At 38.3% G+C, this 21,387-nt stretch overlaps 1 protein-coding gene across 2 annotated transcripts in view; it reads right to left on the reverse strand.

Annotated features, from left to right (window-relative positions):
- Positions 1 to 9,177: 9,177 nt before the first annotated feature.
- The window catches only part of gfra1a (gdnf family receptor alpha 1a), a 117,250-nt gene continuing 105,040 nt past the window's right edge, over positions 9,178 to 21,387 (reverse strand). For both annotated transcript variants that reach the window (XM_084949507.1, XM_084949508.1), the window contains 2 exons: positions 14,533 to 14,580; positions 9,178 to 13,035 (listed from right to left, as the gene is read on the reverse strand). In XM_084949507.1, the coding sequence (XP_084805633.1) occupies positions 12,883 to 13,035; positions 14,533 to 14,580 (201 nt within the window). In that variant the 3' untranslated portion in view covers positions 9,178 to 12,882. The remainder of the gene's footprint in view (positions 13,036 to 14,532; positions 14,581 to 21,387) is intronic.

The raw sequence follows: 21,387 nt of genomic DNA on the forward strand, positions 1-21,387 counted from the left end.
CATCACCTCTGCCAAGTCTGCATTTTGTCACATACACACACAGTCTCTGTTAGGGGCCTAGTGCACACAGTGCAACGCTCTAATACAATGTCCTCGTGTCCTTTTCAGAACATGTTAAGTAATAAAACTGATTACTTCTTAAGGTCAGAACTCTGGTTTTTCTCTTTTCTCCTTCAGCTTGCCCATCTCTCACTTCTGTCTCAATGCACCATCTCTGCTGCCCTCTTCCTGCCTCCTTTCTCACATCCGCTTGGCGTCACCTCCTTCTTGTTGAGGACTCAGGGTCAGCTGAGCCACATCCTTGTGATTGATGCCCCGTCCAGACCTCAATCTTTATGCCATTACGGGCCAATTGTGGCGGGTAATTCGGGCCACAGTCTGAGGACGAGTAACCGAGTCAGGCAGATGAGGGTAGGGGGTGGGTGGGGAGTGACAAAGGATTACAAAGCACACTGCTGTCTTCTGTCCACCTCCCTCCACACACACATAGGCGTGCGCGCGCACACACACACAACCAAACCAGCGACCAGCCAGTAAGTCAGCCAGCCTCAGTGACGCTGTGAAGAATGTTGGCCCTGTCAGCGTCGTCCTTTACTCAATACCACCACGCACTGCTCTGTCATAAGTGGCCTTCTGCACTAACAAAGAGAGTATTTTTTTCCCCCTCACCACACAAAGTGCAATGATGTGGATGAAAGAGGAGTGAAGCTATTGATGCACTATATCAGCTTAATTTTGTGAGCAATAACCAGAGAGACAATAAGCAGGAGGGTCAGCTGACAGGTCGAGGTGACCGGTTTCCTGCTTTGTCAGAGTTTAACTTCAGAAAGAAAACATTTTGTGTCATCGTGTAATCTGTGTTCCCTCTTGTTCTATCAGTTTGTCACCCAGACTGATTTTATGTAATCATCTAAAGTTATTCAAACCTTTCTCTAAAAAGCTAAGTTAAAAAAAAGTTCAGCAAAACCTTAATTTCATCCTTTATGTTTAGATCAAACAGGTTTCTTCAATATGCTTATAAAATAATCATTGTTTTGCGTTTGTCTACAGCTTTTACGATTTTATTTAGCAAGGTTAAGGCATTTGAGAAATGTGAACTTTTTGTAGTGTGCCGTCCCATATGGAAAAGAAATTGAAAAAACTTATAAAAGACTTGCATCAGATGTGGCCTACTTCATATAGTGAATCATAGAAGGTTTATATGATTTACTCATGAAAGTGGCCACTTTCATATATTGTTTTAGTAAGTATACAAAACATACAAGTTTCATTTATATAATTTTTCTAGGGATCACTATTGTATGCTTTTCATACAAGTTTCACACAAGACAGATACAAACTTTATAAGATTTATATATTTCTGTTCCATATGAGGTAGCACCATATGACGATCCCATGTACCACCTGTCTTCTCAAATCTGCTCTGTTTACACTCAAATCTGCCTGACAGAAGAACAAGCCTCAGCATTATGGTCTGTGTAGGTTCTCAGTCATCCAGGACATGGTAGTCTAAGAGCTTGGGAAAAAAGTGACTGGACTTTCCCCTCCAAGGCTTGGCATGGAGCACACTTAAGGGTTGGTGGTACAAAAGGGTAACCATGGAACATGCAAAGAGGAGGCTATTAAGCAGTAGAGAGTAAGACACCCAATATCGCGGCAAAGCATCTCATAGGCACGTCTCTTAAGCGTGAAATGAACACATATGCTTCAGTTGCAGATTATATTTCAGTAAAACAAAACTTCAAATCTTATTCAAGCCAACATGAAAATAGTCACAGGAAACCATAAACAGACTGAGGAGCTTGGAAAAAAAAAACGACTGGACTTCTAAGTTTCTTGAACAACAGAGCTCTGGTTCTTTAGACTACCATGACATGGATGAGACTGAGAACCTACACAGACACATTTAAAGAGACATTACTAACACATTTGCATATAAATACACACCAGCACCTAGCTTTATTGTTTCTGGCTTAAAAGGAGCCTGGAATTTATACCTTCCTTGGTGACTAGTGGCTTTAAATATATTATCTCCCTATGCTGGTACTGCAACTTAAGCATGCGTGTCCATTTCACTCTTAGGAGAGACAAAGCGTGACATGTACACAACGAGCCAGCGTGTCTACTGAATACTGAGGAGTCTAATGAGGTTTAATTAAAATGCGTCACCATAAAGTTTTGAGATCAAGAATTCTTACACTGTATTGTTGCAGAGGTGTTAGAATTGTTCTCGTTTTCTTGGTTTTAGTTTCAGTTAATTCCAAAGGATTTGCTTGTTTCCCCTTTAGATTTTAATGTTTAGTATTTATTAATTTCTCTTTTAGCTTTTTTGCTAATACTATAGTTCTGCATATGTTAGATGCAAGGTGTAGAAAGAATTTGTATTACACACTTGTATGAAGGCCTGTTAATTCACTGTCATGGCATCCCGTTGCAAACACATCCACTGATGCCCCCTCAGACTGGTTGTGTTTACTAACACAGCCAAACAGACAAAGACCAAAACAAGGACAGTTTATATACACTTCTATTTATTTTTGGAAACCAGAGGGTATTCTATCTTTTTATCATGACTCTAGCGTCAACAAAAATTGTACTAAAAAAAACCTTTGAAGCTGCTGTGCATCTGCAAGCCACTTTGCAACCCTTCTTGCAATTGCTGACTTTTACACTGTCATATCCATTTTAACCGATGCCTGCTCTGTGCTGATCTTGTTGCTGCCCCTCCCATCTTTACGTCTATGCATGTAGAATGGCAGTAGGTGCCAGAACAGAACATTTCTCCAAAATATTAATTAATATAGGTCAATAATACACATTACAATGTTCTCAAACCCCAGTGCCAAGTCCTAGAGGCCAGTCTGTGACCCCCTGGCAACCCCAAATCCTTGTGATCTCTAGCAACTAACGCAATGAAGGAGAAGCCACATTTTTTTAACCAGCAAACTTGGTTGCCAGGTGGTCGCAAAGTGGTCACCCACTGGTCTGTATAACTTGTGACTGGGACATGAGAAGACTGTTATTTTTTTTTTTGTTATTTATTTACTTCTAATTATAAAATTATAAGTAAGTATACTTATATTAATAAATATTCAGGGGCATAATTCTGGGACCAGCCTACCTCGTATAACACCTGACTTAACACATGAGTTTATCAGTAGTTTGTTGACATACATTTTTTCTTCTTCTTCTTCTTTTTGATCTCCTAAAATGTTTATTCACATCTCACTAACACACATTATTGGTTGTTCTATCTTACAGGAGAATTAAACGAAGAAGAAAAAATTCAGACATTAAAGTTACAAACAAAATGACCAATTATACCGGGATTATAAAGAAGCGCAGATGATTACGACAAACACATCTATTATTATTCATAACCTATTTGTCACAGGGACATGAATTGGCCACACAGGAGTTTACTGCACTGCAGTGCAATTCCCTCATGATACATTAATAGCTGTTAATTCATGCTGGTGTCAGGAGACCCGGTGTGTTTATGTTAAGTTTTATGATCCTCTTATAAACTGCCCATTAATGAATAGAGCTTTTGTATCGATGAACTATAAAAATATATAATATCAGGAGCCTTGTTATGAGTGTGAGCGAATGAGGCTGCAGGATAATTGTCAATTCTAACAATGAGTCTGGTTCAGGTTTATTCTGGTTATTATTCATATGCATCAGCTATCTTAAAAGTTATTGATGCTAAAGTGAAAGTGTTTATTGTACCATAAATCTCTATAACATGTGTGCCTAGAGAAAGGAAGGGCAATGCAAGAGTGTGTAGAAACCTTACCTGTGTTGAACTCTGGAAAGGTCGAGTCAAAGAAGATTAAAATGTTATCTGGACCTAATAAGAGATCATAAAGCAGCAGAATATATGTACACTGTCAAATATATTTATATATATAAAAAAGTAAAGACATATCATTACAATATCGAGGTGGATGAGTTGAAAAACAAACAATCCAGTCAGTTCTTATGAATGCAGAAAACACAACCATCTGTAAACATGCTTTAATGCTGTAAATTTGGTCATTTTCAACATGTGGTTGAGAGGGGATTGACTCCAATTTGGTGGCTACATGAACTTTTAGTACATCCATGTTGGCTTCATGCTTCATCTGTGGGGGTTGTACCTTGATCCTAACAAATGACAAATTCTGTGGCCACAAATCAGAAATCAGTCCAACAACTAGTAACTGTTTGAGAGATGAGGCTGAGATGGAGATCTACTTTGTCTCAAAATTAAAACATTTTTAAGAAGATCAAATCTAAACTGCAGCTTCAGATTTCATAGAACTTAATGACCTCTAAAAATGAAAAATGTCTGAGGAGGGTCAGATAGGACACCTCCTATTGCTTAATACATACAAAGATATTACAACCTGAGGGACAGAACTATTATTTAATGGGAAGCATCTTCATTTCATCTCAGCCAATATGACCAAGCAAATCTCATATAAGACTTTCAAACGTTAAGGAAACACACAAAAACATGTGCAGAAAGCTTCTACACTAAAAGAACTTCCAAATGGCACTTAGCGAGGTAACCATGAAGATTTTGGAGCCAACATTCAAAATTTAGATTGTACCCATGGCCACACTCTAAAGTCAGTAACTGTCATGCATTCTTTGTTTCTTCATTCAAAACAACACATTTTAGTTTGCAGTAGGTTTATTGATTTGGACCTATTTGTAAGCGCACCCATTTAGTTTCCATATGTATTTATACCAATTCATTTCTTTTTTGCTTTGTGACTAATCATTGTTTCTCTTACCTGCCATGATGCCTGAGAGTTGCCAGACAAAAGATGGCAGCCAGGGTTTAAAGCACTTAAATACATGGATGATTGGACCGCACCACCACTTCCTGCTGAAGGGGGAGAATGTGTATTTTCTTTGATTTAAAAAAAAGCTTTTGTATTTAATTCAGTATTTGTCTTTAGGGTTTAGTGGTTTTGATTTTCTTCTTTGGTGTTTAATTTATTGACAAACTGGACTGTACTGCATCGTTTTTGTTGTTTACGTCTGTGTTTTGTTTAGTTACCTCATAGTGGTCTCACCTGCCTTGTGTGTCATTTCCTGTTTAGGTCAGTTATGTTTGGTTTGTCAAGTTCACAGTTCTTTGCCTGAGTTTCGTTTTGTTTCTTTGACCTCTTTTATGAGCTCAACATTTATTGTTTTGTAAATATAACTTTTTGGGTTAAATAAATGAAAACCCTCTTTTTCTAATAAGTCCACAATGCAACAATTGCAACAAGAACACAAACAATCACCTGGAAAAAAGCCATGAAATGACCACAACTACCATAATTATCAAGTCAAGTAAATTCTAAACACTCATTAAAAAACAAAAAGAAAAGTACAGAATTTCCCAGTGCAGTAATTCAAGCATGGTGTCAGTTCGGTCAGGCTAGGACGTCACGTCTAGAGGCAGATTTGCTCTGCCTTCAGTTGCTGCAAATCTGCAAACTAATTTGCAAGGTATCTCTACACCGGCCATGTTGCTGTGCAGTTTCTGACTTAAACGCCATACCTGTTGTCACTGATGCCTCCTCTAATATTAGCTGGGTTTTGCTAAAACTCCCAAAATCTTACTAAATATATACAGTATCACCTTAGATGGAAGTATTAACCTTCTTTTGAATATAGTGGTTCTATGTTACATTTGTATTCTCTTAAAAACAAATCAGCATGATTCCAGATTTTGATGAAAATCTCTTGTGGAAATGACACCTTTGCATCCGCGCTAGGACCAAATTCTACTTCACTAAAATACGCGGTCTTTAATTTGATTTCAGGGACCCCTGGACTAAAGATTATTTGCATTTGAAACAGGTCGACATTATCTTCCTGCAAGAAAATACAACTTGAGAGTCAATTCTTAACTAAAATGAGGTGAAGCGCATTCTTGTCGATTTTATGAATCTATAGCCAACCACTGTTCTTATTCTAAAGTTATTCCATTTTACTGCACAGAAGCCAGGTGATGCCCGCTTGTGCCCCACAGCTTTAATCACAGCACATTCATGAATGGCCTTCCACAGTATGAAAAAAATGGCTTTAATGACTCTTAATAGGCTCAGTTTCTGAATGTGAAACGTTGCCTGCTATCAAAAAGTCATATTTTCCACATTTACTTTATTTGATAGCTGTCTTTACAGTTTTGTTTGGAAGCTGCAAGTGGCGTGGGGACTAAGTTTAGGATTGTATGTATTTGTGTGACTATTTAATAGTCTATATTGTGACTTTCAGATTCAGCACCACCTGCCCAGGGGCACGTCCACGTAAAGTAAACTGGGTAGAAAGAGACTTACAAAGGGGAGCTATAAGGTTGAGATTTATTATTTTAATTGGTACCATTCCAACATGTTAGATTTTGGTGCTTTGGTGTTTTCATTAAACATAGACTTTTGTTTTTAAGCATGTCTCACACCTCAGTAATCCACACTTCTCGTCCAGGAAGTAGAAAGAAAATGTCACTTTTAATTGTGTTAACTGCTCTTTGTACCCCGTCAGGGTGGAACAGAAGCAAAGACAGGTTTGTAAAGTGGACAGAACTGAAGGGTAAAGTATGTTTTTGGAACAAATTAAGTTTTTCCACTTGAGGCTGCCATATTAATTACATCATTGTAGTTATTCTACTGTATATTCTGCTTGATTCACAGACATTATTATTATCATTATTCATTCCATGTAAATATTCTTACATTTTCAATACTTCAATAATAATAAATTAGCAGCAGATCTTCCAATCTAGGATGTTGGAACTTTGAATGTTTGAAATGTCAATGCAAGACTAATCTTTGAAGGAAATCTGAATTGCCAAGGTGAAGAGAAACAGCCAGTATGAGTCAACTTGTTTCTTTTTCCACTAATGGACTCCAGATGAAACAGATGATAAAATAAATAAGTTAACCCAATAGAAAATGAATGTAAGCAAACCTACAAACAGTAACAGAGCTAGAATCCCCACCGTTCTTTTACCATATAAGTGAAACAGCCTTTATTTTAAACTGATGTAAAACAAAAACATCAGTTTGTTCTACAAAATAGATTTTTCACTAAATTTGCAAAGTAACTGGTACAGTAACCTAGATAATAAAGTATAGTTTAACAGGGATTTTGGAGGTTGTGCATGGTGGACCTCGACAGCAGAAAGTGGATTAGCACGCACAGCAGCAGCTCTAGATAGCCGAAGTGGAGTTCAGTAGACTGTATAACAAAAAGTTGGGTAAACTGCTAGTGAAATAAATACATTTGAATAAATATCAATAGTAGTAAGAGTTTCCATTAACTGAGCAGGCACAGTTTTGTTTTGTATGTGGATGTCTGCAACTTTGATACAGTAAAGGAATAAATCAATGACATCTGTGTTGAAACTGGATATGGAAATGTATTCTTTTGTTCACTTACGCTTTACAAATGCTGAACACAAACTTCAGACTAGAAATGAGAGTCAGCAAATGAGTGCACACTTCACTTATAACTTTATGTTCCTGTTGCGACCAACGGCTGTGAGCTGGTCTCCTTGGCAATAGTAAATAAATAAATTATTGAAACCATTACAATTTTCTTTCTGCGTGTATGAAATTTGTTGTATAGTTAATGGCTGCACATAAAGAGTGACTTGGACACAGTGGTAGAGAACGATGTCTTTAAAGAATAAGCAGCAATAAAACACCTGGAAAGCAGTCCATATCAAGCTGTAGCTGGTTACTTTCCATGGATCACCTTATTTTAGGCATTAAAAATACTGTGAGTCAGATATTTTGTGCAGCTTGTTGCATTAAGTGATGTGGCATTTATGTTCACTTCCCCAAATTAACCAATTCTTGGCTAATGGGTTTCCAACTGCAAACGCTTAACACAGTGCTTGGTATTAATGCGTGAGGATGTGCAGTTCACTTAATGGAAGAGAAAGTAAACGCAAATGTCAGACTAATTTGATGACATTTGATGACGATGCACACAACAATTTCCCCCATCGTGCTTTTCTATTATACAATAATGTTTTATTCATATTGCTTAAAATGCATCTGCAGATGTGCCCAATGCCAACTATCAACACAATTTTTATGACACATTTAGCCATAACTGGGAGCTCGAGGGCCAGTATTTACCTGTTCGAAGGAGTTTTTCAGCCCACTTTCTGAATCTCTGCTACAGAAGTGCTCCAAAGCACTAAGTATTTGGAAACCTTTCGTGAAAACCGATTCAAAAAGGAGGTGGAAATGAGGAGGGACAGACAAAAAGTGAAATGCTGGAGGAAGATTGGCCTCACAGTGCAGTAGGTCAGTTTTTTTGTGCTTTTTCTAAAGTGGCTAAAGTGTTTTCTTGGTAGGGAAATTTTAACAGTGCAAGGCAATTTCTTTATGCAGTTAATGTTACACTCAAGTGTTTCCAGAAAATCAGCAATAAGACCACTCGAGCCAGGCGCTTGAGTCCAACCCACATATTAATGACTCCTTAAGGATTATTAAGTGCAGTTGACATGAACATTTCCTTGCTTAAAAACGGCAAAAAAAAAAAAAAAAAGCCAAAAAGTCCAAGTCTCGGCATGTGAACCATACTTCTGGTCATTAAATTATTTAAAATAAATAATGGCCCCCAAAGCCGTTGAATGGAGGCTCTGGTGTCGTAGACCCCAGCCTCTATTGATCTTGTGCTTAGAGCTTATATATACCTAAATAAGATGTAATTGATCAAAATGCTGCACATTATCTGTACAAAAAAAAAAATATCTACAGGAGTATGGATCTTGTCTTCTTTCTTTGAAAGTTTTTCTTAAAGTCCAGCACCTGCCACAAAGGTCTCTGGGATGCGTGTACCCTTTTGTTCCCCGTGGTTCTGTTTCTCAGCACGGCGCCTCGGATAATATAGTATTGCTGTGTGCTCACTCGGTCTGCTGTGACCCTCCTCCTCACACCAGTTGGTCAAAGCTAAAAAATTGTGCGAAACCTCAGATGACTCTTACTTTATCTTTGGGTTTCCTCTGGCTTGGTAACCCAGGGTCAGCTGCATTAACACACATGATCTTATCGGCCTCTCTGGATCACCTCACACGGCCTCAATGTTTCTTTAATCCAGCCCGCCTCACCTGCCTTTCCCACGGGCCCGGTGCCTGCCTTTCATGTTTTCACAGTGAAATAACATCACATACAAGCAGTCTGGGTGATTTAACAGTTTTTAATTATAACTTTTTGTACAACAGATTTTACATTTTCACAAGCTAAGAAGTTGATGATGCCACATAGCTAAGGGAGTCTGCAAACTCAAAATCAAAAAAAGCTGGTATTTCTGGTATTTCAAAAGAACAAATGGGACTGTGACGGACGGCAAATATTTTTACCATCTCTACTGTTTGTTTGGTCCAAAAGTGGGGATCCTTTCATTGTGAGGAAGTGTCCCCAGTTTCGAGGCCTTCTGTGATCAGAAAGCACTGAGTCACTCTCATATTCCAAAGACCACGAAGACACGGCTTTGGGATTCAAATATAAAATGATCACACATACTCTAAGACACAGTTCTTAGAAATGCAATCAGTCCTAGGCAGGGCTTTTTGTAAAACAACAACTAATAAGATTTCTCTTTAACTTTCCATCCAAACTGCAGACATTCAGTTTGTGGGAATCATCCCACGTCCCCAACCATCTTCAAACACACCATAAAAAAATCCTTCCAAAGCATGGTCCGGAATATATTTGTCCTTAAATATTGATTTCTAACACCATGCAATGAGTTTTCTGTCTTCCTTAACTTCCGCATAAAAAAAGAACCATTAAATCTTTAGCAGGTCCATCTCATTAACTTCAACTCATCAAAAGAGCACAAATTAGTAAAAGATAGAAAAATAAGTGTAATTTTTATCCAAACAAACAAAGAAAAACCTGTCAACACTGCATTTTAGCAACGTCATAAATGGGGCTATGGTACAAAACAGTATCCTTAGGAAATACAGCTGTTTTTAAGGTACATTAAGAGAGTTATAATGATATCCTCTGCCTCAGATGCAATAATATTCCATAATCATGTACATACTGAGAGAAATATACATTTAAGTTGTTATAAAAAAACAATATTCTGGCTTATTCAATGTACTCTATGTTGTATCTGAATGTCAAAATAGCTCACAATGCTCTGAAATAGAATATTATCAGACATTTATTTGTCCAATTCATAGTTTCAGCCAAGTACATACAGTGCATATACCATGTTTATGCTCGGTAAATAACATTAAAGTTCTACTATACATTAGTTGTGTTTTGAGAAGCGACATAAACCTAAGCAGCGAGTGATGAGTATCTTGTCAGTGGCTAGTGCTGAACATGCCACAGAGATGTGTACAAGTATCCCGATCACAGAGAAATCTGTCAAAATTAAAAGCTAAGATTTTATTTGCCTCCAATGGAAGAGCTGGAAAAATGATGCCACAATGCCGTGTTTTTCCTTTTTTAAATTTTTCCAGTAGTCATCCAAAGTAGACGCACAAACCCATTAATGATTTCCATACAGATCAGAAGACAAAAGTAACCATTTGCTAAACTCCTGCCTGTGCTTAAGGTGTCAAGCTTTGAAGTCTGTTCAACATGACAAAGTGGTGTTCATCACGAAGAGCAATTTATCAATATTTGAAAAGTAGGAAGGGTGGTATCATCTCGACTCTAACGTTCCATTTCAAATAGCTAAATCAACTCTTAAGTTGATATTCTTTATAATTCAAATTAGAAAATTATCAGGTTATTAACAACTAACACTGTCAGATCAGGACTCTTTGCCCTCAGGAGCATCATCCACGGAACATTTACCAAAGTTAGCTCTCATTCTCAAAACTGTTTCTAGTTTTCCAAGTTGCTAATGATGACATATTAGAACAAAATAATTTGTATTTCCACGTCTGCTAAATGCATGCTCACGGTTTCCCTGGAACCACAATAGGCTGTCTATTGTGTGTGCCGTCTTGTTTTAAAGCAGCTTGTACTGAACTTTGGATACTTTCTTGTTATTTGTTTGTTTTTGGAACTAGAAGTGACAGATTAGGACCACAGAGTCAAGTGCTAAGCTGTTAGCTAACACTAACAAGTTTTCTTAGGAAGGTGCACCCACAGACTGAACTGTTACACTGCACAGACACATATACCTGTTGATAATATTCAAGTAATATACAACTAAAAGATGAGAACTTCCCTTATTTAAACTGGAGCACAGAGTTAGTGGACAGACTATTGGCCAAATTAACCACACAGGAATCTTATTTAATAAGTGATCACACTAGAAATGCTCCAAAAGGTAACAACACCACGAATATGGCCGAGGGGTCAAGTTCAGTGACCTGAATTAGTTGAGGTGAAGGCTAGCAAACATCTAGCATATTTCAGGCAAACAGCACAGCTTATATTAGGAAGCAGAGTTGACATGTAGCCTGCAAGTGTACAACAAAAACCCTCATTTGAGGTTCTCGTTCTCTAACCAGTAAATGTTAATTATGTAAATAAGCTTGTTAGTTAGAGATTATAAAGTATCTGTGACAGATCTTTGCTACTTAAAATGAAGAGAAAATTCTGCCTCTTTTATGTCATTTGAAACTCACCATACTGGAATTAATTAGCAACAGTGACTACGGCTTATGGGGTTTAGCAAATGGTCAGCTTAAATTTAACATTTCCTTCTTGAACATGCTTTGACAGTTTTACAATTGAGGCAATAAGTTGTAACACAGAAGTGACAGAAGACGATGTACTGATGGATGCATGAGTTAGTGCTGATTACACACTACAACAGCAAGCCTGCTTTTTTGTCAGCTCTGGTTTTTGTGGGCTCGATGCAGTGGCGTTCATCTAAGCAAAAAGGAAAATTCAGGTAAAACGTTAGCAGCTTCTCTCTTACCTTCTCCAAAAGAAACATTAAACATGGTTTGGACAATTGCAAGTACGTACAATCACTAACGAGTGGATTCAGCCGTCCACAGCAGCGTCCCGACCTGTGATCGCTGAGCAACACGCCGTTTTATAAAGTGAAGAAAGGGAGCCGAAAGCCTCGGACCGAGTGTGTTGCTGTGTGTTTCTGTCTGACTGTGTGAAAATGTGCATCAAGTGTTTGTGGGACTTTGCCTGTGTGCTTCTGCCAGCGGCAATCTGTGTTCAGTATGAGCTACAATAAAAACAGTTTGGGCGCTAAACTTCTCTGACGTTTTAAGTTAATGTAATTTGTCCTAAAAAAGAAAAGGATTTTTTTTCATCAAGTGACATTTAATTCAGCTCATAAAAATGTAAAATACCAGATCACGCCATTATCAAAACAGACACAAACCACAGAGGAGATGGAGTAACACCTAAAAGGCTGCCCAAGTGATAATATGTAGCCATTACTGAACTCACTGTGACTTTTAAGCGAAAGATCCCACCTATAGCCTCAACACACAAACAGACATGGGTGAAAACTGATCAGACAACTCTGAAAATTGATGTTCGTTTACATTGCGTTCCAAGAGTCACACGCTGTGGTTTATTGGAATGTAGTCCTCCAGTATTTTCTCATCTCTGCCCAAGTAAGCGGGGTACGAAGCCGTTTTAAATCACCCCTCATCTCCGACTAACCCAACGTGAGCACACAGTCAAAACTTGAATTAACATGTATAGCAGATCACTGTTTTAGCACACAGCAGCAATGCTAAAAAAAGAGAAGAAAGAAACAACAAAGCTTTTCAAAAATTCATAAAAAAACCCAAAACAAATCAAAGCAGGAATTAAAAGACAGAATCCAAGAGAAAAAAAGTACAACAGGTCTAACTGAAAAGAAAGGATATAATTCCTTGTTTGTCTTCTTCTTTTATACAAATGTGTTTGTCAGTCTGTTTGTTGCTGGGAAGTGATGCAGCTACAAATTGCCTTGCCAGGAAAGCACCGGCAGGCTGCAGTACCACAGCCAGAACAGCAGGGGCAGCAGAGAGGCCGGGCCCTCAGGCCGTCTGGAGGCAGCCGAGTTTCTCAGGATGGCGTTGGAGGTACTTGGACCATCTATCTGAGGGTCCTGATAGACAGGTAGACAGAGATTGGAGAAAATGAGCTCAGCGTGGTTCTGAGATGTCCCAGACAGATTATGTTCACAATAAGCAGCTGGCATTGCAGAGGAAATTAGGAGGAAATGCAAATGCCTCAACTTTTGCTTATTTTTATTTTATTTTGTTAATATTATGCCTACATACTCATGTTCACAATGTTTAAAATGTCTTCAGCATTCATTTGGTGTGGCACACTAAACCATGAAAAGGTTGTTTTTATAAGTAAAATGCCACAGTGGAAAGTCAAAAAGTAGAAGTGTGTGTGCGTGCTTAAATTTGCATGTGCACCACGTGCTAGTATGTGTATACAGGACTTCACCAGCGGTCTTTGGCTAATAAAGCTGCAAGCTAACGGCTGGGTCATCTCCCCAAGACCTGGCCCTGCCTCTATTAAATGTCAGTCCAGTGCATAACACTGCCTTATTATTGTACAATGACATTTACAGTGAACTTTAAAAGCCACCAGATAAGCAACGATCCTATTTCAGCCTCAAAGGAACTACAAAGAACAGGAGTTTACAAAGAAGGCAGGAAGGATTGCTGTGGCAATCACTGTCAGATGGAGGTCAGAGACTTTCAGCTGGGTCAGATTAGAATTGGTGATGATATGATAACTTGCCGATTGCCTTGTGGTCTTGAATGAAATTGTCGTATCAAATGAAAGGGCAGAACAGTTTGAGCTTTCATCACCGACACAAGTTATAGGTTCTCTTTGTGCGATACTGTATCTCAAAGCAAATCTTTAATAGCAGTTTTACCCTGTAACATCAATATAAACCAAACGGCCACTGTAATAAAACCTCCCGTCTAAAAAAGCACAGGTCCCCCTCGTGTCACCAAAATAACCCTGACCCTTCGGAGATAGATACAAGACCTTTATGGTGAGTTTTCTTAGTGTGCTGTGGTGTGGATGTGGGGATGTTGGCAGCACATCTTCTGTTTCTGTTACTTTAAAATGAGCAAGGAGGAGAATACCTCACGCATATTGTGGGATACTAATTTGGACTCAGGGCTGGGTGAAGACATTATGAACATGTGAACAAGTGTGATATTATTTATTTGGGTGGTATGTGTCACAGTAACACCCACATGTATACCAGGAACACATTTCCCTAGCAGAATCATTAAATTATAACGAGATTATCAATGTTAGCTATTTTGTCTGTCAGGGACAGCGTGCTGTGGATAGATACTTGCAGAGCTGTGAAACATACTTTAGATGGATACTTTCCACTCTAGTTATTAACTTTTACTTTAATGTCAAGGTTTTGGTATAACTCTTATCAGAAGGTCTAGATTTTGTTGCTTTGTAGATGCCTTTTTAACCGTAAAAGGTTCACTTAAATACATCTCTAACCTTACTCAAAACACATAGTTGCTCTTCATGTGCTAGACATTCAGCTTATGCTTATTCTTCACTTTATACAATAGATTTGTAGTACAACATTCACCGACATTGAACTTACCACACAGATGACGCCATCGGCACTCGAGTTTGATTGCGATTTCTGAGCCTGCAACAGAAGGATACAATCAAACATCTCAACCTACAATCAAGCTTATATCTGCAAATGGCAGTCGGGTTATACGTTACTGAAGTTTCAAGGTCGAGAGTGAAGTGTGCATGTTACATCACAAAACAGAGACTGTCAGCAGAGAATCAGCAGCAATTAATTTGCTTTGTTCAACAATCAATGCAGCAATATAATTTTAATTAGACTGAAAATATTCTGTCAATGTGTTTTCACAACAGGTGAAAACACACGGATCGGTGTTCAAACACTGTGACTGTGACTAAACTTCAAACAACTATCACATTCATTCTGTGCATTTATGAAAGCTCGGTGCTGCTCTGATCATAAAAGCAGATTGGAACCTGAAGCTGAATTGGAAAAATCTACAGTAACCTTGCAGAGTTTACGCTGAGAGCCTGTTAAACTTTTAAAGCCTCTGATATTTACACGAGAAGAACGAGAGTGAGCGCAGGGGGACAGTCAAACCCCCACTCTGATTTGATCTCAGATTTATCATTCAGCAGCTGTCACACGCTCAAATACACTGCCTTTGAGTCCCAGTCTGTCACTCACACACACACACACACACACACACACACACACACACACACACACACACACTTTCACCATGTGCGTAAATGAAGGTTAGGGACTGTTCTGTGATGACAACCATGACGGATAATTTGAAGGCTTAACTTTTTTTTATGATTATTACGAGAGTACTATTAAAATTACAGCATACGTAGATATCATACCAAACGCAGAAATGCTCTGTGATGCAGAATGCAACTCTGTGGTTGAGCTCAGCCAACCATGACCATCCAGTTTTTCAACAAAATGCTTGCTGGGTTACTTAATTACTACTTAATAACTGTGTGTCAGCTAATATTAGTGTCCTTCCTTTTTTATTTAGGAAAAAATGTAGAAATGTATTTGTATTTTGTTAAACAGTGTTGATTATATCTAACAATATATCATACAATCACATAAGGCAAAGGTACTAAACTAGAAATTGCTTTTTACATCTCGAGCTGTTGTATTTCAATCATACAAAAACATACAAAATACAGTCCTGATCAAAAGGGACGGCCGGTTTTAACTGGAAATAACTTTTATCATATCTAAGACATCATCTTTAAAGTAAAGAAGCAGCTTCATTATGACAACTGTGGTTTCAGTGTTGAAGTTAACCACCAGAGCCCAGAACTTAACATTACTGAAGGTTATTGTGGCATCATCTTGACAGAAAACAGAACAAAAAGTCAGCAAACATCCAAAGACTGGAAGTTTGAAGTCTAGAATCCAAAATTCAAGTAGAACAGAAACTAATGCGCCGCAACCAGCGTTGGAACATACATCAAAACCTCTGAGTTCACTTTGCACGAGATAACTGTGAACAGGGAATACAAAAGAATATATTTAACTGTGTTGAATTCAGCATTACTCGGCACAGTACATGAAAATTATATATAATGGAAAAAAAGAGCAGCAATGGAAAAAAGAAACATATATAACATCGTGACAATCATGTCCTCTGGGTCTAAGCTCTTCAGGCAAATTTCTAAACAGATTAGAAGTGATTACCACTTTTGCTGATTGCAAGCCCACCATGAGCTGATTTACTGATTGGCAGTGTAGACCTTGTAATCAGCATGTGAACATCTTGTATTTTTGTTGTGCATTTGGTGAATTAAGCAGCTGGTTATGAGTTTGCTACCTGTTTTACTTTTCTACCTCTAAGAAAAGAAACTTTATTTTTCTCTTTTCTTCTAATGACCTGCACACTAAATATATGTATTGAGGATGGATGCTGTAAGTGAAACGCCTGTGTGTATACAGGAAGTAGGTGTGACAGCATAATAAATGGCTCCTGTATACAGTATAGTGAATTCAGGCCAAAAATAGGGATGCACAGAATGTAGCAGGCATAGTATTATAGAAAGTGAGAATGTGTATTTTGTTATTATACCCATGCTTCAGCGCTAAAGTGAAAAAAAAAAAAAAAAAAAAAAAAGGGTTGGGTGGAATGATGTCTATAAATCATGGTGTATTTGCAGGCCTCTGCACAACGACCCACACAGCAGAACAAGCTGAGATTTTAAAGCATTGTCAAGGAAAAAATAACAACACAATGACTAAGCACAACTTGCATCAGGTTGTGTTTCCTGATTAGGGCCCATCTGTGTTTACCGCCATTGTGCTAAACGTTTCCCCGTCTCATCACTGAAAGAGACGATAAAGTTTTACAGCTTGTTGCTGAAGTTTCGAATCCCGAGGGCACCGAGTGTTTCGCTGCAAAACGTTGGAAAATCTTAATCAAGTGAATGTGAATCTTACATCGCACATAGATGTAGGCTTCCATCTGCCACTTTATTGCTTTTATGATTGCAACATCTTCGTGATGACTAACAAATTCAGCAATTTAGATGCAGATATTTGTAAGATTTGCATTGTTGCAACTGTGAATATTAGTCATTCGTGTCTTTATAAGATTTTCTGGTGATGTTAAAAGTGTAATGTAATAATAATTGTGATTTAAAACTAACAAACATAGCAATTGAAACACATTTATTGCCTTAGCTTCCTCTTGGACTTTTGAGCCATTTAGAGTTTTCGTCTTCTTTTACAAAGACATCAAGTCCGTTAACAAATATGTGCATGGGTGGAGGTCAGCGAATTCAAATACACATTGCTGTTCTTTGTTTTGTTTTTCTGATTTACTTCCCTGTTTGGAAAAGTCACATTAGCATGTAGAACATTTCCATATTTGTCCAGGGTACTTCCTGTCTGCTTTGGAGTCAACTGTATTTATAACAACAAAAAAGAAAAAAGAGAAATCAGGCTGACAAAGCCCTGCGGTTTTTAAATGTGTGCTGATCTGCGCACATTTATGTGTATGTGTTTCTCTGAACGTGTGTAAATTTTAGCCCTTTTGTGTGAGGAAAGAAGAAACGTGGCAATTCTAGTATCTTATTTTCCTGTAAAAACTAAAGAGGATGAAAGCGTCTTCACATTACCGCCAAAACAAAGACACACAGTGGGGAAATTAAACAGAGAGGAAAGTACCCTCTCCAGCACAAGACACGAAGACAAGAAAAAGGAAGCTGGGTCTCTTCTAATTCAGCTGGCAGCTTGAGAAAAACACTTTTTAGCCACATGTTTGAACATTTTATAAAGGAGCCAAGTTCGATTTATAGACACTGATAATTTGAAAGGTCTCAGGCTGGTTATTCTCCAGCTCCTAAAAATATAGATCTCACTGGGAGGTGAGGAGCTTTCAGCTTTTAACACATTCAACATTTTTTCTCTCCTCTTTAATTTTTTTGTCTTTCAAGCCGGGGTAAATGCACTTCAGTTCTGCCAGATTCTCACTGGCTGAAAGTGGAAAGGTTTTGAGTCAGTGTTTAATGGTGATTGTTCTGCATGTTTGTGCGTCTGTGTGTGTGTTTGTACAGGAGAGAGATCAGTGAGGAGAGTAGAGTGAGTTTTCTTGACAGGCCTGTCCCCCGAGTGTGTCATTTCAACAGCATAGTCCGCATTGATGCTTGCTTACACACACACACACACACACACACACCACAACTCTCTCATTAACTTGTATTTGACGTGGTATCAGAGCAGTGCCAACAGCACACACGCATCAGTACACTACCAAAGCTCATTATCAGTGCAGACTGGGTGTTTGTGTGAGTGCGCTTGCCTTTGTGTGGATTTGTGTGAACAGGCTTGAGTGTGTAATTGCATCTATCTAGAATATCTGTCTGTTAACTTAACTTGCAGGGCTTCATGGGTGCTTATACTGTCTGTGCCTACGTGCATACAGCACAACTTTCCTCACCAACATACATATTATATGTTGCAGCTATCACTTTCACATAGATTAAAAGCTATGCTATTCTCATACTGAGAAAGTAATGTGGAGAACGGCCCAGCTACATTGCCACTAAGACACTTTGAAGTGTTGGCGTGGCGCTCGGTAACATCACCTCAGAACCACATTACTGGTTGATTCTTCTCTACATCACTGAGGCACTGAAGAAAGCTGAAAGCAGCCACTACTGATTTGTCCTGCAGCAACAAGTGTCGTTCAGTGTCAGTTTTAGCTCTTAGCAGACTTTTTCACCTTCTAACCTCTGATATACATACAGCAGACCTTTGTAGGACTTCGAGCACAATGGTTTGTAAGCCAGGTTTGCAAAGTTGTCCTTTGTCATTCTGGTACATCACTGTAATGCCAGCCCACATCAGATCACCAAGCTAGTACATTTGCAACTGGCCGATTTTATAAATGACATGCTATTTGTGCATCTGCACGCCACTTTGCAACTTGCTCAACTTCCTTCATGCAGTCAGTCATAGTTTGTCTAAATGTGTGTCTGTAGTTTCATAAAAATCAAAAAGATCAAACATAGAAAATATATACAGAACTAAAAGTAAAACTAGCTAAAAGCAAAAAATGGTAAATTTTCATAATTATTACTTTTATTAATGAATTTTTAATGTCACAGTTGTTCTGCCTTCAGTCAGGTGCCCAGTTTTCCATGATTAATGCAGCTCTGGCTTCAGTGTTGTGCTAATTAATATTTTAAATATTTAAATAAAACATGTTTGGTAGGTTAATTAAATTCTAAATTGGCTGAAGATGTTAATAAGTAATGAATGTTTGTCAGTCTTGCCTTATCAGCCATGTGATAGACTGGCGACCTGTCCAGGACGTACCCTGCCCTGACCCTATAACGCTGAACAGACCCCGTGTCCCCCGTGACTCTGAACTCCATAACTGGTTGATTAAATGGATTAGTAACAAATAAATAATCGATTTTGTTTCTAAAAAGAAATAGGTGATTTCAAATGACGAAGCTACATAGATCTTATGATATCACTCTTTATTTTGCAGCTTTTAACTGTCCGGTTTGTTGTGGGTTTAAAACCCTCAGCTTTACTACTGTGGTGCACTCTTACGACACCCATCAAACAGGTTTCTAGAAAAAGCAGCAGTAAAAGCTGCAATAAACTCGGCACCAAACTGCAACCAAAGTGCTGACTTAAATCGCTAAAGACCCAGTCATTTCCTTCAGAAGATGGAGGATCTCAAAGGAGGCTTGAATTTATCAGGTGGCCAGAAACACGTCTCCCAGTGAATCGTAATGTTGTGTGTCTGCTGAATGTGGAAATAAACAGAGTCTAAAAAACAATGTTAATAATTGTCTAACACTTGTTCAGTTTCTCTTAAACAGCAGAAAAGAAAAAAAAAATCAATTTATGAAAGGCTGGGTTCAAAGGCTGGGTTTTTAAAAACGAAGCTAATTGTGTTAAGTGGAGTTTATCCTCTTTAAAATTTGCTGACTGTGGATTTTTAGAGGTATCACAAAGACGAAACCAAAACTATTCAGAAACGGCTGAAACAGGCACATCATGTGCAAATATAAGATAAGGATAAAACATGGTGTTTACAGTTAAGATTTCTATTCACAAAAAGAAACGATTAAGGTGAAAGTGCCTGTAAACAATAACTTTAACAGTTGCATGCTGCTGCATTGGGCTGTGGTACCATTATATGTGAAATGGCCCTCTGAGGCTCTGTCATCTCTCTGCTGGTAATCACAGTGTTATCCTCATTTCCTCCCTGACCCAGGAAGAGCCCGTCACCAGTGTTCAGGACTGATCCCTCCATTTAGTCAGCCAGATAACTGTTGTTCCTGTAGTGCAGAAGAAGCTGCTCCAAAGGACAGACTGACAGTTTCAGAGCCTTACAGGCCACATTAGGGAATATGTGGATAAATGCATAGATACACACATGAGTGTGTCAGTTAATGAAGGGGCACACCTAGAAATCTACATAGGGGGTAAACATGAATAATCCCATCGCACTGGAGAAAATATTCCTGTCCACTTAAAACAATATAATCTCTGATTTGATCTCCACCAAACCTAAGAGGAAAATCTCCCTCCATATCCCCATCGGCAACTTTTTAGCACCAACCTGGCAATATGACAATTAAAACAATCGTAATGTTGAGTAAAGCTGCAGATGTTAGCTGGTATTCTCAGTCTATTTGGCAGTAAGGACAATACCCCACATTTATCTGTACTACAGTACTCATGGATCTAAAGGGGTGGTCTTCACACGACATACAGCCACTATAGGCGGGGTTAGCACAATGAGGAGAATACTATGAACCAAAGTTATATAAGATCAATTAATATTCTAAAAAGAATAGAGAAAGAGAAATGACATTTACCAAAGAAATGCAGATTATCAGGTCAGATAAAAAAAGAAGGAAACTTTGATACCTTTATAAAAAAGGATTTTTTTTTCTAAAGTAAAACTATCTTGCACCTGTGCTACATTGACTAGAATCCAGCAAAATAAATTTGGGGCATGCTGAAGGAGGGTTTCAATCTTGATATGTATAACCTCAAATGTGAGACTCACATGTATGGTGTCATATGGTGTCTAACTGAGAAATAACACCGGGAAAAAGGGAAAAAAAGTCTGAGAATCATTTTCTTACAGACTTCAGCAGTCATTTTTTTCCTTCTTATAGTGCGATTTAACTTTCTTTGTGATAGCCTCTATAAAATCCCCCTGAAAACTCCAAAAACTCGCTTTGTGGTAGTTTGCAATTTTTGAGGGGCAGCATTGGAGGCAAAAGATGATGACAGGTTAACCTGCAGGATGACAGCCTTCCCTGCTTTCTTCAAAGCCACTGGATAAACCCAGACTTTTAAAAAAAATAAAAAAATAGTACCGTTCCTGCAGTGTTGATCTTTGAAAACTAGACACAATAAAAAAAATGTTGGAGA

This window comes from Perissodus microlepis, chromosome 13 (genome assembly GCF_051167445.1).
Source record: "Perissodus microlepis isolate ML-2025 ecotype Zambia chromosome 13, ASM5116744v1, whole genome shotgun sequence".
NCBI classification, from domain to species: domain Eukaryota; kingdom Metazoa; phylum Chordata; class Actinopteri; order Cichliformes; family Cichlidae; genus Perissodus; species Perissodus microlepis.